The sequence below is a fragment of the Eulemur rufifrons genome, chromosome 11, assembly GCF_041146395.1.
Source record: "Eulemur rufifrons isolate Redbay chromosome 11, OSU_ERuf_1, whole genome shotgun sequence".
NCBI lineage: Eukaryota > Metazoa > Chordata > Mammalia > Primates > Lemuridae > Eulemur > Eulemur rufifrons.
The window spans coordinates 4,562,330-4,575,321 of NC_090993.1; the positions used below are offsets into that span (position 1 = coordinate 4,562,330).

The 12,992-nt window shown below is 41.7% G+C and overlaps 2 protein-coding genes across 4 annotated transcripts in view; one reads left to right on the top strand and one right to left on the bottom strand.

Moving 5' to 3' along the window:
- The window catches only part of CATSPERE (catsper channel auxiliary subunit epsilon), a 59,428-nt gene extending 50,841 nt beyond the window's left edge, over window positions 1-8,587 (bottom strand). Inside the window, exons 1-5 of the mRNA XM_069484640.1 lie at window positions 8,523-8,587; window positions 6,804-6,852; window positions 1,998-2,071; window positions 1,647-1,716; window positions 226-293 (exon numbers count right to left, since the gene is read on the bottom strand). Of these exons, the coding sequence (XP_069340741.1) occupies window positions 226-293; window positions 1,647-1,716; window positions 1,998-2,071; window positions 6,804-6,852; window positions 8,523-8,587 (326 nt within the window). The remainder of the gene's footprint in view (window positions 1-225; window positions 294-1,646; window positions 1,717-1,997; window positions 2,072-6,803; window positions 6,853-8,522) is intronic.
- Window positions 8,588-10,421: 1,834 nt separating this feature from the next.
- ADSS2 (adenylosuccinate synthase 2) overlaps window positions 10,422-12,992 on the top strand; it is a 29,601-nt gene continuing 27,030 nt past the window's right edge. Inside the window, exon 1 of one of the 3 annotated variants that reach the window (XM_069484641.1) lies at window positions 10,422-10,846. In XM_069484641.1, the coding sequence (XP_069340742.1) occupies window positions 10,664-10,846 (183 nt within the window). In that variant the 5' untranslated portion in view covers window positions 10,422-10,663. The remainder of the gene's footprint in view (window positions 10,847-12,992) is intronic. The other 2 variants (XM_069484644.1, XM_069484643.1) reach the window with 2 other exon arrangements.

Below are 12,992 nucleotides of genomic sequence, written 5' to 3' on the forward strand. Positions count from 1 at the left end.
AACATATAGACAAAGTATCTGTTCAAATGATGGTTGCCACTGTTACGTTTACTATTTGTTCTTCAGTTATTTCTTTGGCAATATATTTGTGAATATCTTGGTTGGTGAATGAAAGTTTGTATGGAAACCATAATACAGATAATCCGTTTGTGGTTAATTACAAGTTGAAGCTAAATACTCTTTAAAAGCATTAATTACCTTTATATTCAACACTGCTTTACTTACATAATTCTATAATGCCACATAAAGCAAGTATGAGAACTGTCCACATATAAATAGCGTTCTTCTTCATCCTAAACGAACATGCAAAACAATTATGATATATTACCTTCAAAATAAATACAAATGTGGATATAGGCATAAAAGTCACAGAAGAACTAAGTTACTTATCTAATATTAGAGGAAGAATACATAAATTTCAGAATATAATTTAAAAATATACATATAATATTAGTTCAATTCTTTAGTTATTCTCTGTAATTAAGAATGTACTATCACGAGTAACAAATTTAGAAGCTATTTTGATGGCTTACTATCCTTGTTTCTATTTTATTTGTCTTCCTCACTGAAATACAATTCAATTCATTTTCTCATTCATTGGTTCTCAACTTGGGTAATTTTGCTCCAGGACTTGTGACAATGCTTGGAGACGCTTTTGGTTGTTACAACTGAGTGCTTTTGAGTATATTTTAAAAGTCAGATGTACCTCCTCAGCTGGTTGTAGGATCTGATGACACTGTACATAAATGACAAAAATACTCCCACATATATGCATGTATGTGTATTTTTTATATAATATTACACATTTACATGGGCTTCTAACATAAATAAAAAGGAAAGGAGTCCTCTACTTCCTCATGAGTTGTATTCTTGAAACTGGTAAAATACTAATAGACTCAAAAAGACAAATTCAAATACTTTTTACTCCATAGGGCTTAAAAAATGAATTAATATTCTTCTGGTCTCTGCCACATCACTCTGTCTACTTGTGCCTTGAAAATAAAGTTTTTTAATTAAAGAGAAGGCACAAGCCCTAAGTAAAGGAAGGATTTGTCACATGGAATCTCTCTAGCAGTAGCTTCAGACACACTTGTGTGGGAACATCAGCTGTGAGGTATGTGGCCAGTACTTTGTTACAAATTATTAAAGTGCCAATGTCTTAAAAAGCTTTACTTTGGTTTTGGGTTTCTGGCTCTTTTTTTTTTTTTTGTAAACTAGAGAGGATTCAACATCACTGTAGTTCATTTGCATTCACATATTTTCTAGAACTGAAGAAAATGCAGTAGAGTAAAAACAAATCTGCTAGAAATTGCTCTTGATCCTGGGTACTGGCATAGGAGTGTATGATATAAGACCCATTCACCTGAGAGTATTATTATCAATAAGGTAGTGGCTATCGACTTTACCATACTTATTAATAAAAAGGCTAAGGTAAAAATTGTATACCATTTCATAATTTATAATTGACATGAGACATATATAAAAATTGACATACCGACAATAATTCAAAAATAGTTCTTGTTTATAGTTACAATGAATACTATTTAAAGCAAGATAAGTTACGTTGAAAAGCTCAAAAGAATGGCAAAATAAAACGTAACAGAGATGAATATTCAAGATTTAATAACTTATTAAAATCAACTTACTGGGCCCGTAACAATTGGTTTTATAGCCTGAATACCAGGAGCAGAACAACGCAATTCTGTTGTGGGTGATCTAGTGTTTAAAAAAAAAGAGAAAGAAGAAATAACTATAGATGCATATAAGGTTAATAAAAATTTTCCTTTTATTTTTTAAGCCTAAAAATTTCCATTATATGCTAAGAGAAATTTTTAAATATAATAACATTTTACTTCTAATCCTAGTTCAAAGTGATTTTTGTCTTTCTTTTCATATCTATTTAATGGAAGGAAATTTACATCAAATCTCAGCCTTGAATCTCAATGTCCACACTATGTGAATGCTCTTCTACTTGTAAATATACACATTGATCTTACCTTTTATCTTGCAAAGAACAAGTTTCTGGCACACTCCACTCAGAAAATGATGTTCCTTCATACTCTAACTTAATCTAAAAAAGAAAGTAAGAGTTCAAACAAAAAATATGCTTCAAAATTTTCCCCTCAGTGTTCATTTGTAGGGTTCAACATTCTGGGTCCTTATTATTCAAAAAACAATCACTAAAATTCAATTCCTTTGAAACTGTATAAAGTAATATGACAAACAAAAAGTAAATTAACCCTTCTGGGACACTTCAGTAGTCTCTCAAAAAACTATAAGCCTTTAATTTTATTTTACTTCAAAAAGAATCTATGTTAGACTTTAAAGATAAAGGAAAATCTTTAGGCCTTCCAACAAAAGATCAAATAAGATACAACAGCATCAGACTTTTCAAAAGCAACACAGAAAGCAAAGTAACAAGGAAGTATCTTTTAAAAATAAATTCAAGAAAATAAAGTGTGATCCAAAGATTTTATTTCCTGCCAAAGAAACATTTTTAATAGCAAGAATTTAGGGATCTTCCCCCATAACCCAGACATCTCCCATGAGGTCCCACTTCTAACACTGTGGATCAAATATTAACATGAGGTTTTTGGGGAGGAACATCCAAACTATATTGGATTGGATATTGTTGCCCGGGGAATAGGTGGAAATCAAATGATACATTAAAAACTAAGAAACCAGACAGTAAAAGAGTAAATAAGAGCCCGAGACACTAAACATGTTCAAAAGGTATAGATACAAAGGTAACCACTAAAACAAAAATACAAACTTTCCAAAATACAGAAAGATACTTTTTTAAAAAGAGAAAATTAATCTGGCTGAGAAAGAAACACAGTAACTATAATATACATAATTATAAGATAAAGTAATATGAGAATTGAGACCAAAGATATCAGTCACATAAGTAAATGTGAATGAGCTTAACTCACAAAGACTCAATACACGCTGTCCACAAGAGAAACATCCAAAGAAAAAAGCGACCCAGACAGTGTAAAGATACAGTAATGGGAGAAAATCTAGGTGACTTTGGGTTTGGCACCGACATCTTAGATACAACACAAAAATTTATCCAAAAAAATGATAAATTAGACTTCATTAAAATTTAAAAAATTCCTATAACGTTTGGAGTCTGGTTTCTGGGTTGCTATTTTGTCGGGGTCTGGGAAGGGGAAATCGGCTGGACCAGGTCGGCCTTCGAGAAGCCTCAGATTATTGCCCATATCCAGAAGGGCCTCAACTACATGGTGTGTGACTGCAAGTGGGTGCCCTGCAGCGCCACATTTGTGACCACGGGCAACTTCGCACGGGGCAGCAGCATCATTCAGCTGCATGAGATCCAGCTGGGGGACCTGAAGCTGCTTCGAGCGCTGGGTGTCGGGTGGAGGCAACACAGTTCCAGGATCTGGATTGCCGTTGGGGGCGAGTGTGGATCGGGGGTCTGCGTGCCTCTGCCAAAGCCTTCGTCCAGCATCCCCTAAAAGCACAGCTTTAGCTGCGCGGGACCAGAGAAGCTGATGGCAGATTGAAGAAATGTTTCTGATTTAAAACCTTTCTTTTGAGTTCTGAATTCTCCTTGGTGGGCTAGTTCTCCTGCCACCCCCAGCACGGTCCAGCGCGACGTCTCTGGGAAGTGACGCTAAAATTTCGTGTCTCTTGGCCGGGCGCGGTGGCTCACGCCTGTAATCCTAGCACTCTGGGAGGCCAAGGTGGGCGGATCGTTTGAGCTCAGGAGTTCGAGACCAACCTGAGCAAGAGCGAGACCCCATCTCTACTAAAAATAGAAAGAAATTATATGGACAGCTAAAAATATATATAGAAAAAATTAGCCGGGCATGGTGGTGCATGCCTGTAGTCCCAGCTACTCGGGAGGCTGAGACAGGAGGATCGCTTGAGCTCAGGAGTTTGAGGTTGCTGTGAGCTAGGCTGACGCCACGGCACTCACTCTAGCCTGGGCAACAGAGTGAGACTCTGTCTCAAAAAAAAAAAAAAAAAAAAAAAAAAATTTCGTGTCTCAATTCGAGGACTTTTTGGGCACTTCGCAGCTGTTTGCGGAGAGTCTTGTTAGTAAGCCCATGTTAGTAAATGCCTTTTCATGCAAGGAGATCAAAAGCAGGCACCAGGATGCCTGCCAGTGTAGCGACAACCTGACACATTAATTCATTTGACAAGTATCAATTGAGTGCCTGTTATTCCCAGTCATAGGAAGGGCAATGTCCCTGATCTCATGGAGTTTTCTAGTGGGAGAGATAATCAGTTCAATAATCAAACCAAGGATGCATAAATACAAACCGAGATGAGTTGTCTTAACACAAAGGAACACAGTTCTTTGAGAGTAAAAACAGAATTGGGTTAAATAGAAGGTAACTAGGCCAAACTAGGAGCAGAGTATGAGGTTTCCAGAGGAAACAGCATGTGTGGAAGCTCAGTGGTAGGAGAGAGTTTGTCTCCTTAAAAAAAACTAGAGGCGTAAGCAGGAACCAGACATTGGAAGATCTGTACAGGACATTTAAAGGATTTATGCCTTTTTTTCTCAGAAACATGGGACATCATTGACAGACTTTAAGCAGGTAGTGGCAAGATCAGATTTACAAGTTTTGTAAAGATCAGTAGTGAAAGAATTAGAGAATAATGATAATAGCTAGCATTTTTTACAGGTGTTTATAGTTTTTAAAATGTCTTGACTTGGGTTACCTGAAAAAAATGGTCATAATCAGGTGTTGAGGGTTGTAATCAATTACAAGTGCTGGGAAGGTTGAGAACTCCAGGGGATCAAAAGCTAGGGAGAGAATAGGCTTGGAGGAGATAAGGGTTAAACTGGTAGACAAGAGATGAATACAATTTAGGTAGGTAAGCCTAGAACAGAAGGTGTGTAAGGCCCCGTCACACTTTAAGTTTCCCTGAATGCTCCTTTTCTTATTCAGTTTGTTTTCTCTAGCCAGCAACTCTACTCAGCGTTTCCAAACAGCCTGTTCTTTTCTACCTTTCCTTATGTTTTTCATCACTTAGCTCTGAGTCACCTGTTGCTATTCTAATGTTCAGATTATCTGATATATGACACCCTTCCTGATTCTTACACAAAGTAACTTTTCTTTACATTACATTCCTATAGTACTTTTTATACATTCTGTCCCGTTGTTGTTTATCTCTAATTAGATTATAAACTCCTGGAGAGTAAGGGCAATGCCTTTCTTTAGTGTGGTTTGTAAGGAGCACTCAGTAAATTACTTGTTAAAAGAAAAAAAAGTAAATAAATAAAATTAAAAAACTCTGCTTTGTAAAAGTCACTGTTACGAGAATGAAAAGGCAAGCCACAGACTGGGAGAGAACATCTGCAAAATTACTCATATCTGACGAAAGACTGGTATCCAGAATATACCAAAAACTCTTAAAACTCAACAATAAGCAAAAACTCAATTTAAAAAAATGGGCAAAAAGTCTGAACAGACACCTCACCAAAGAAGATATACAGATGACAAATGAGTACATGAAAAGCAGCTCAACATCATATGTCATCAGGGAATTGCAAATTAAAACAATGAGATACTACGATATATACCTATTGAACTCACAAAAATCCAGAACACTGACAATACCGAATGCTGACAAGGATATGGAGCAATAGCAACTCTCCTTCATTGCTGATGGGAATGCAAAATGGTACAGACACTTTGATAGTTTGGCAGTTTCTTACAAAACATATTCTTACCATATAATCCAGTAATTTTACCCCTTGGTATTTTCCCAAAGGAGCTGAAAACTTATGTCCACACATAAACCTGCACATGAATGTTTATTGAAGCTTTATCCGTAATTGCCAAAACTTGGGAGCAGCCAAGCTGTCTTTCACTATGTGAACGGATAAATAAGCTGTGGCACATCCAGACAATGGAATATTGTTCAGCACTAAAATGAAATGAGCTATCAAGCCATATCAATATGCACATGGAAGATACTTAAATGCTATTGCTAAGTGAAAAAAGCCAATTTGAAAAGGCTACATGTGGTATGATTCCAACTATATGACATTCTGGAAAAGGCAAAATTATGGAGAAAGTATTTAATTACAAGACCAGTGGTTGCCAGGGGTTGAGGGAAGGGAGGGTTGAAAAGGCAGAGCACAGAGCATTTTTTGGGCAGTGAGACTATCCTATATGATACTGTAATGGAAGAAACATGCCATTAAACATTTGTCCAAACACATAGAAGGTACAACACAAAGAGTGAATCCTAGTGTAAACTACTGGAGTTCAGTTAATAATGTATCAATATTGGCTTATCAATTGTAACGAATGTAACACACTAATACAAGATGTTAGTAATAGGGGAAACGGGGGAGGTTTTATGGGTGCTCTCTATACGGTCTACCCATTTTTATGTAAACTTAAAACTGCTCTAAAAAATAAAGTCTATTAACTATAAAAAAATTTAAAAAATAAAAAGTGATGGGAGAAGGTAGAAGTTAAGATAGTTCCAATTTATATCTGGTGTATAATTATTAATAGCACCCACATTCTCAATATTTTAGACAATATATATGGTAATTCTATCTGTAACACTATTTTGTGAATATTATTAATAAATAACAGAAACACTCAAAACAGCACTCTTTTTGCTACACACATATTTAGGGACGTGTTGAAGAGGGGACCTATTAATATATTAGGATGATGAATGGGGTGAAGGAAATGAAACAGAAATAAGAGTGACACTGAGCTGTAAAACTGAATATGATGAACTCTGCTCTCAGTTTCAAAAAATTTAATACTTAACTATGGTTTTCAAAAAAATTCAATACTTACTGTACTTCTGGTACTAAAAATGTTATAGTTTGGGCTGTTACTATAATACCTGTGGAGGAAAAAGACAAATATGAATGTTAAAACTAATTTATTCTCCAAATATGAGAGATTCTATTATGGTCAGGGCATACCTGGGCTCCCAAGAGCTTTACCTTTCTGTCCAAGTCTCTTCCTGCAAAGTAAACTGAGGGCAAAAATTTGGGCTATCAGTGACCTCTGCCCATCACTCTAGGTGTGTTAGGGTTTGCTCAGTATCTCAAGACAAGAAAATGAGATGAGAAGTAAATACTCATCTTTTTACTCCTTTTTTTGGTATGCTGAAAACTGTTGAAGACCACTGGCTCTAACTCCTTCACTTACAAACTGAGTTAAAATCAGAATAATAAAGATTGGAATTTCAAAAACCAGTATTTCTTAAACACTGAAATAAAGAGCAAATTTCTGTCAGTCCTTGTTCATTATCACTTTTGTACAATTATCCGAGGTATTTTAATTTCTGTCTATATGATCCATCTAAAATAGCACTCACTGTCCAACAGAAATATAATGCAAGCCATCTATGTAATTACAAATTTTCTAGTAGCCACCAAAAGTGTGAGAACAGGTGAAATGAAATTAACCTTAATAATATATTTTATCCAACGTGTAATCAGTACAAAACAATTACCAGCTTATGTCAGATGCCTAAGAGTATGACGTATCCACGCCAGTTCCTGGATAGGTACAGAAGGATGAATAGGTAAGGGATTTGGGAGAAAATGGTTTACCCAAAGAACATATTCTATTAATATACACGCTGGGTAGAGAGAGGAAAGTGGAGTCAAACAGGGACTTATCTGTTGGGAACTGAAGGAAGGGGTAAAGGTCAAGAATGCTCTTAAATATCGAGGGCGTGGTAGAATGGGAATACAGGAAGAGGAATTAGGAAAGATACATTCTTGTGTAGATATATCATACCATTTAAGCCTCACAACCACCCCAGCTTTTATTATTTCCATTTCACAGAGAAGAAATGTCACAGAGTAGTAATTATTTCTTACAGCAAACACAGAATATTCGTGGAATGGGATTTTCTCGTTAACCATCTGTTTTAACCTACGTGGAAAATCTAAAATATTTCGCCACACCTTCCAACGCAGCGGTTACCGAATAGGGAACAAAACTCAAACGTGCATTGACGATCTCTCTCAGAACCTGTAAACATTTTTATTCCCCAGATCAACTCACTTCGAACAGGAAGTGTATTTCCGCACACTTGTGCAGTGTTTACATTTTGCAAAAGCACTTTTCTCCCAAATCACTCAGCTTCAACTACCTCATATACACCGCCAACGACCTATCTACCCCAGGAAAGCGCCTCCTCCCTGCCAATCTCTGGCGACGACGTTTTGGTTTTCGTTTGCTCGTCTCTTTGGTTCAGAGGGGCTCGGTCCTTCAGAGGACAGCAGTGTGAGGGCGCCGCGACCCTCCTGCGGGGACTTGAGCGGGGTAGCAAAGGGCTAACAGCATCCCCTCACTTTCCGCCCTCGGTTTTCATTTTCACGGAGAACTCGGGCGGGAGCGGCGGGACGCAGGCGCTGGCGTTCGGGGAGCTGAGGGGACGAGGCGGGCGAGCGGCCCCAGGACGGTGGCGGTGGGGAGGCGGGCATAGGGACCCGGCCCGCCCGCCTCCAGAGGCGACTCCCGCCAGGTCCGCCCGCCCGCAACTGGTGTCTCTACCTCCACAGGGCCGAGCCGCAGCAGCTCAGCCACGACAAGAGCACCGCCACTCCCCAGGCAGACATGGCGCCGGCTCCGCCTCCGCCCAACCGCCTCCGCCGCGCCCGCCGGGAAACGTGATGGGCGTCGGCCCGCAGGCGCTTTTAGGCCCGGGCGCTGCTGGGCGGGGTCGGCCTGAGCACCGGCGAGGAAACTGTGCGCGCGCGCGCGCCTGTGTGTGTGTGTGTGTGTGTGTGTGTGTGTGTGTGTGAGAAAAAGTACGTGCGCGCGTGCGCGTGCCCGTGTGTGCGTGTGCGTGTGCGTGTGAGAGAGAGAAAGAGGGTACGTGCGCGCGCGCTGGGCTCCTCCAGGGTCCTCAAAGTTAGAAACTGGAGTGCGAAAATACAAAACATTTTAGGAACGGCGGAACCGTGCTTTTCTGATGTAAGACAGCAAAAACCCTTCGAAAAATCTGAGCTGCCTGAGTGAAGGTGAAACTTTTAGGTTTATCTTTTAGCCCCAATCTTCGTGTGACTGTATGTAGACACTGCAATAGCCAATACATTGTCTGGCAGTGCTTTCCTGGGAGCAGGCACGCCATAAATGATTTTTAAAAAACTGAACACAAACCTGTGCTTATTTAGTATCTACTATATGCTCAACAGTACCTTGGGCAGTAGAGTATAAAATATGACCGCATTCTTGCTTACAAATGGTTTGTGATAAAGTCAAGATAAACAAACACCAGTTATGTAGTATTGTAATTTACTTACTTATTGATAGACCAAATAATTGGAATCCTTGTGGGCTGCAACTGTATCTTTATTCCTCCTATGTTATCAGTGCCCAGTACAGCCTTAGGTTATGGTGCATTATCAAATGTTTACTTAACACATTAAATAGAAATAATAAAATACTAAAATGCGCTCCAGGGACCATTAGGGAACATAACAGTATATACGATTTGGGAGACACATATAATGTGATTCTAGTCCCACTTTTTTCCGAAGCAACTTTCATTAGAATTAGACGTCACCGTTAAAATAATTTGTATTGCAGTCAGAAAAGCATTACATCAACAGTAGGTGTACTCCACAGTCTAGCCACAATTGAAACACTCAGAAGAGTGGAACATACAGAAAGGGCATGGGCTCTGCATTCAGGCTGTCTAGGTACTAATTCAAGCCTCCCTAGAACTAGTTACCGAGATCTTAAATCCTGTAAAATAAGGACAAGACAGGAACACCTACCTTATACCGTGTGGGGATTAAAAAACCAAGTGCATTACAGGATCTGCATATATGTACTATATGACACAGGTAATTCACTCCTCTCTGAGCCTTTGAGTAAATAAATGTTCAAATGGGAAGGGTTAAGATTCTACTTTAGCTATAGCTTTTCAGGTCTGACGACCTCTACCTTATTGCCTTACTTTTGAGTTTGTCTTTTTTGATCCCTGTTCCTATTTCTATTACTTCTAGACCTTTAATTTCCAATTCTAAACGTATACGTTCAAATTCCAACCTGTTTGTATTTTGCAATTCCACACTTTGTATTTTGGACACGCTATCTCATTCCTCAATAAAGATAAATCTTAAAAAAATTCCACAAAACGAACGCTTACACGGACGCTTTAAGAGTCAAACCTGCAGATGGCCGCCTGGGTGGCGCCAGAATACGCCGCCGTAGCCGCCGCGTTGCATGCCGGGAGTTGTAGTCCGACGCTCGGCACGCAGCTCCGCCCCTCTCCAGTTTGAAAGCCGGAGGAAGAGCGGGTAGGCGGGACGTTGAGGGCGAAGCGCGCTCGAAGCCCCGCCCCCGCCCTTTTCCGCTCCCTGGGTTCGCACAGGAGTGGCGCGCCTGGCCGCGGAAGGGGCGTGGCCTCGGTCCGGGGTGGCGGCGGTTGCCGCCACCAGGGCTTCTTCCTGCGGGCGGTGCTGCAGAGGCCGGCCTGCGCGAGGCAGTCATGGTCCCCGCTTGAGTGGGCTGTGCGACGAGCGGGGCGGGGCCTGGCTGGAGGGTGGCGGCCCGGCGGGGACGGGGGCGGGGCCGGCCTCTGGCTCCTTCTTCCTCCGCATGTGGCTGGCGGCCGCAGAGCGGTTCAGTTCGCGCACTCTTCGCCGACGGTGTCCCCTCCCGGCTCTCCTCGCGTCAGTGGAGCCATGTCGTTCGACGAGACCAAGCCGGCGGCATCCTCCCTGCCCAACGGCGACTACGGCCGCCCTAGGGCGCGGCCCGGAGGAAACCGGGTGACGGTGGTGCTGGGCGCGCAGTGGGGCGACGAAGGCAAAGGGAAGGTGGTGGATCTGCTGGCACAGGACGCCGACATCGTGTGCCGCTGCCAGGTGAGGCGACGGCGCCCTGACGGGGAGCGGGGCTGGGAGCTCGGGCTTCCTGCCTTCTAGTGCCCAGCAACTCGGGCCCAGAACCGGGACCCACCGGCCAAAATGAGGTGTCACCTTGAGGTTCTCTCCTCTTGCTCCGAGCTGCGGCGACGTGGAGAAATGGCGGGAGGTCAGGAACCCCTAACCTGGGGGCTTGGGTGAAGCTTGGGGTGGCTTGGGAGGAAAATGCGGGATGATGGGGAGCCTTTGAGAGATGTGCGATGCCCGGGGAGTTGCAGTTTTCGGTGTGGGCATCGGCGCTCGGCCCCAGGACTCGGGCCAGGGTGGAGGTGGGATGCGGTCGGAGTTTGAGGAGCTGCCGCCCGAGGCCTGCTCCCAACTCTCCTGGCTGCGGGCGGAGACCCGGCGCTGCCGCACGACCTGCCTGCCCATCACCCACCCACCCACAGGGCGGCAGAGTGGGAGTGGATCGTTCCCAAATGCCCTGAAACCTAGACTCGCCACTCCCCCACCTGCAGGCCCCTGGCATGCAGCGCTTTGCCTCCTCCGGTCCACTTTGTTGACATCAGAACCCACCTTTGGGCTCGGAATGTTTTAGAGCCCTGTTTGTTTTTTTGTTTTTGTTTTGTGGTTTTGTTGTTGTTGTTGTTTTTGGTACTCCGTAAATTAATATTAAGGGGAGATTACTTTCACTCGTTGGTCCCAGAGGCGGGGGGAAATGCCAGCTCTGTTAAAAAGAGTGAGGAAAGTAAATACATGGGCATCAAATCGGGTGTTTAGAACTATTTACATTGTCATGGTCACATTGAAAGTGAACTTTCGGGAAATGGGTTGGTAACGTATTTCTTAACGGGAAACACGTGGTTTCAGTGTACACTTTCTTCCTATTTGTCGTTTATTTGGAAGCAGCCTAGAGGGGAGGCCTTTGTAATGACTCTCATAATAATCCTCAATTTCAGAATTCGAAATAGATGAGCAATAACCACGTTCAAAACAAAATATATTATTCGAAGCTAACTGCGATCTGTTAAGGTTGCAAGAATATTTCTTGTTGTTGAACATACATGGCACAACATGATGATGCCATGCTGTAGATGTTCAAAGTTGGTAGGCCCACTTGATTGGAAGCTTTCTACCTAAAATGGAATATCATTTGAGCATGCAGGAACAGGGAAAACACAGGTATGTAAAAAGCCAAGTGCAAATATTCTCTGACTTTTCTTGGTTTTTTGTTCTTTTTGCATGCAGAAATCCACTTTGCCCATTTTTTGGCTACGATAGCTATTATACCAATTGCCTCTTAGTACAACCACCAGCACCAGCACTACCACCTCTCCCTCCCTCCCTTTCCATCCTTCTATTCCTCCACCTCTCCGGCAACATACATACTGTACCTTACTTAATAGCACTCTTAAGTGCTAGTAAGCAATAGCAACACCATCGAATTCTCACCCCACACTGCCTTAGGTGCTGCTCCAGAAGCCCATTCTTTACCTTCCTTTTGTCTTAAAATCCGATCTGGCATGCGGTGGGGAAAGACATAAGAATACCTAACCTTTGCTGCCTAGAAGGGGAGAGAGGCTGATCAGCCTGTTTGTCCCCTTCACTCTGTCATTCTTGACATCCTCTTTACTTACTTGGTGGAGCTACGTTATGGATTGTAAGAAGGTTTTGGGGACATAACCATTATGGCACTTATTCAATTTTAGTATTTCATTGAAAAATATTGGAACTAGTTTGTAGATGGGAAAAGGTGTTACTGTGTTACTGGGAAAGTAATATTGAAGGAAGTCATGAGCCAATCTGAAATGATGCCCTTGGAAAATTTAGAGAAGTGATTGAGAAGGAACCAAGTTTGGCTTTAAAACGTTAGCTGAAGATAGTAGCAAGGCAAATGAGGAGACTTTCCTCACCTGTAAGTTTTTGACCTAATACCCTACCTTCCTTATAGAATCTTTATATTCTTCTAGTGCCTTTTAAGAGCAGATCATTAGGATTCTTTATTGGTCTTGTTAGTGAAAAGTAGGTAAGTAACGAATAGATTTAAGCATATCTCTGGTGATTCACCTTGGTAACTTTATATTTAGTCAGCTCTAGTAAACTGACATCTACTTAATGAAGTTCTCCTAGGTTATAAAATTGAAGA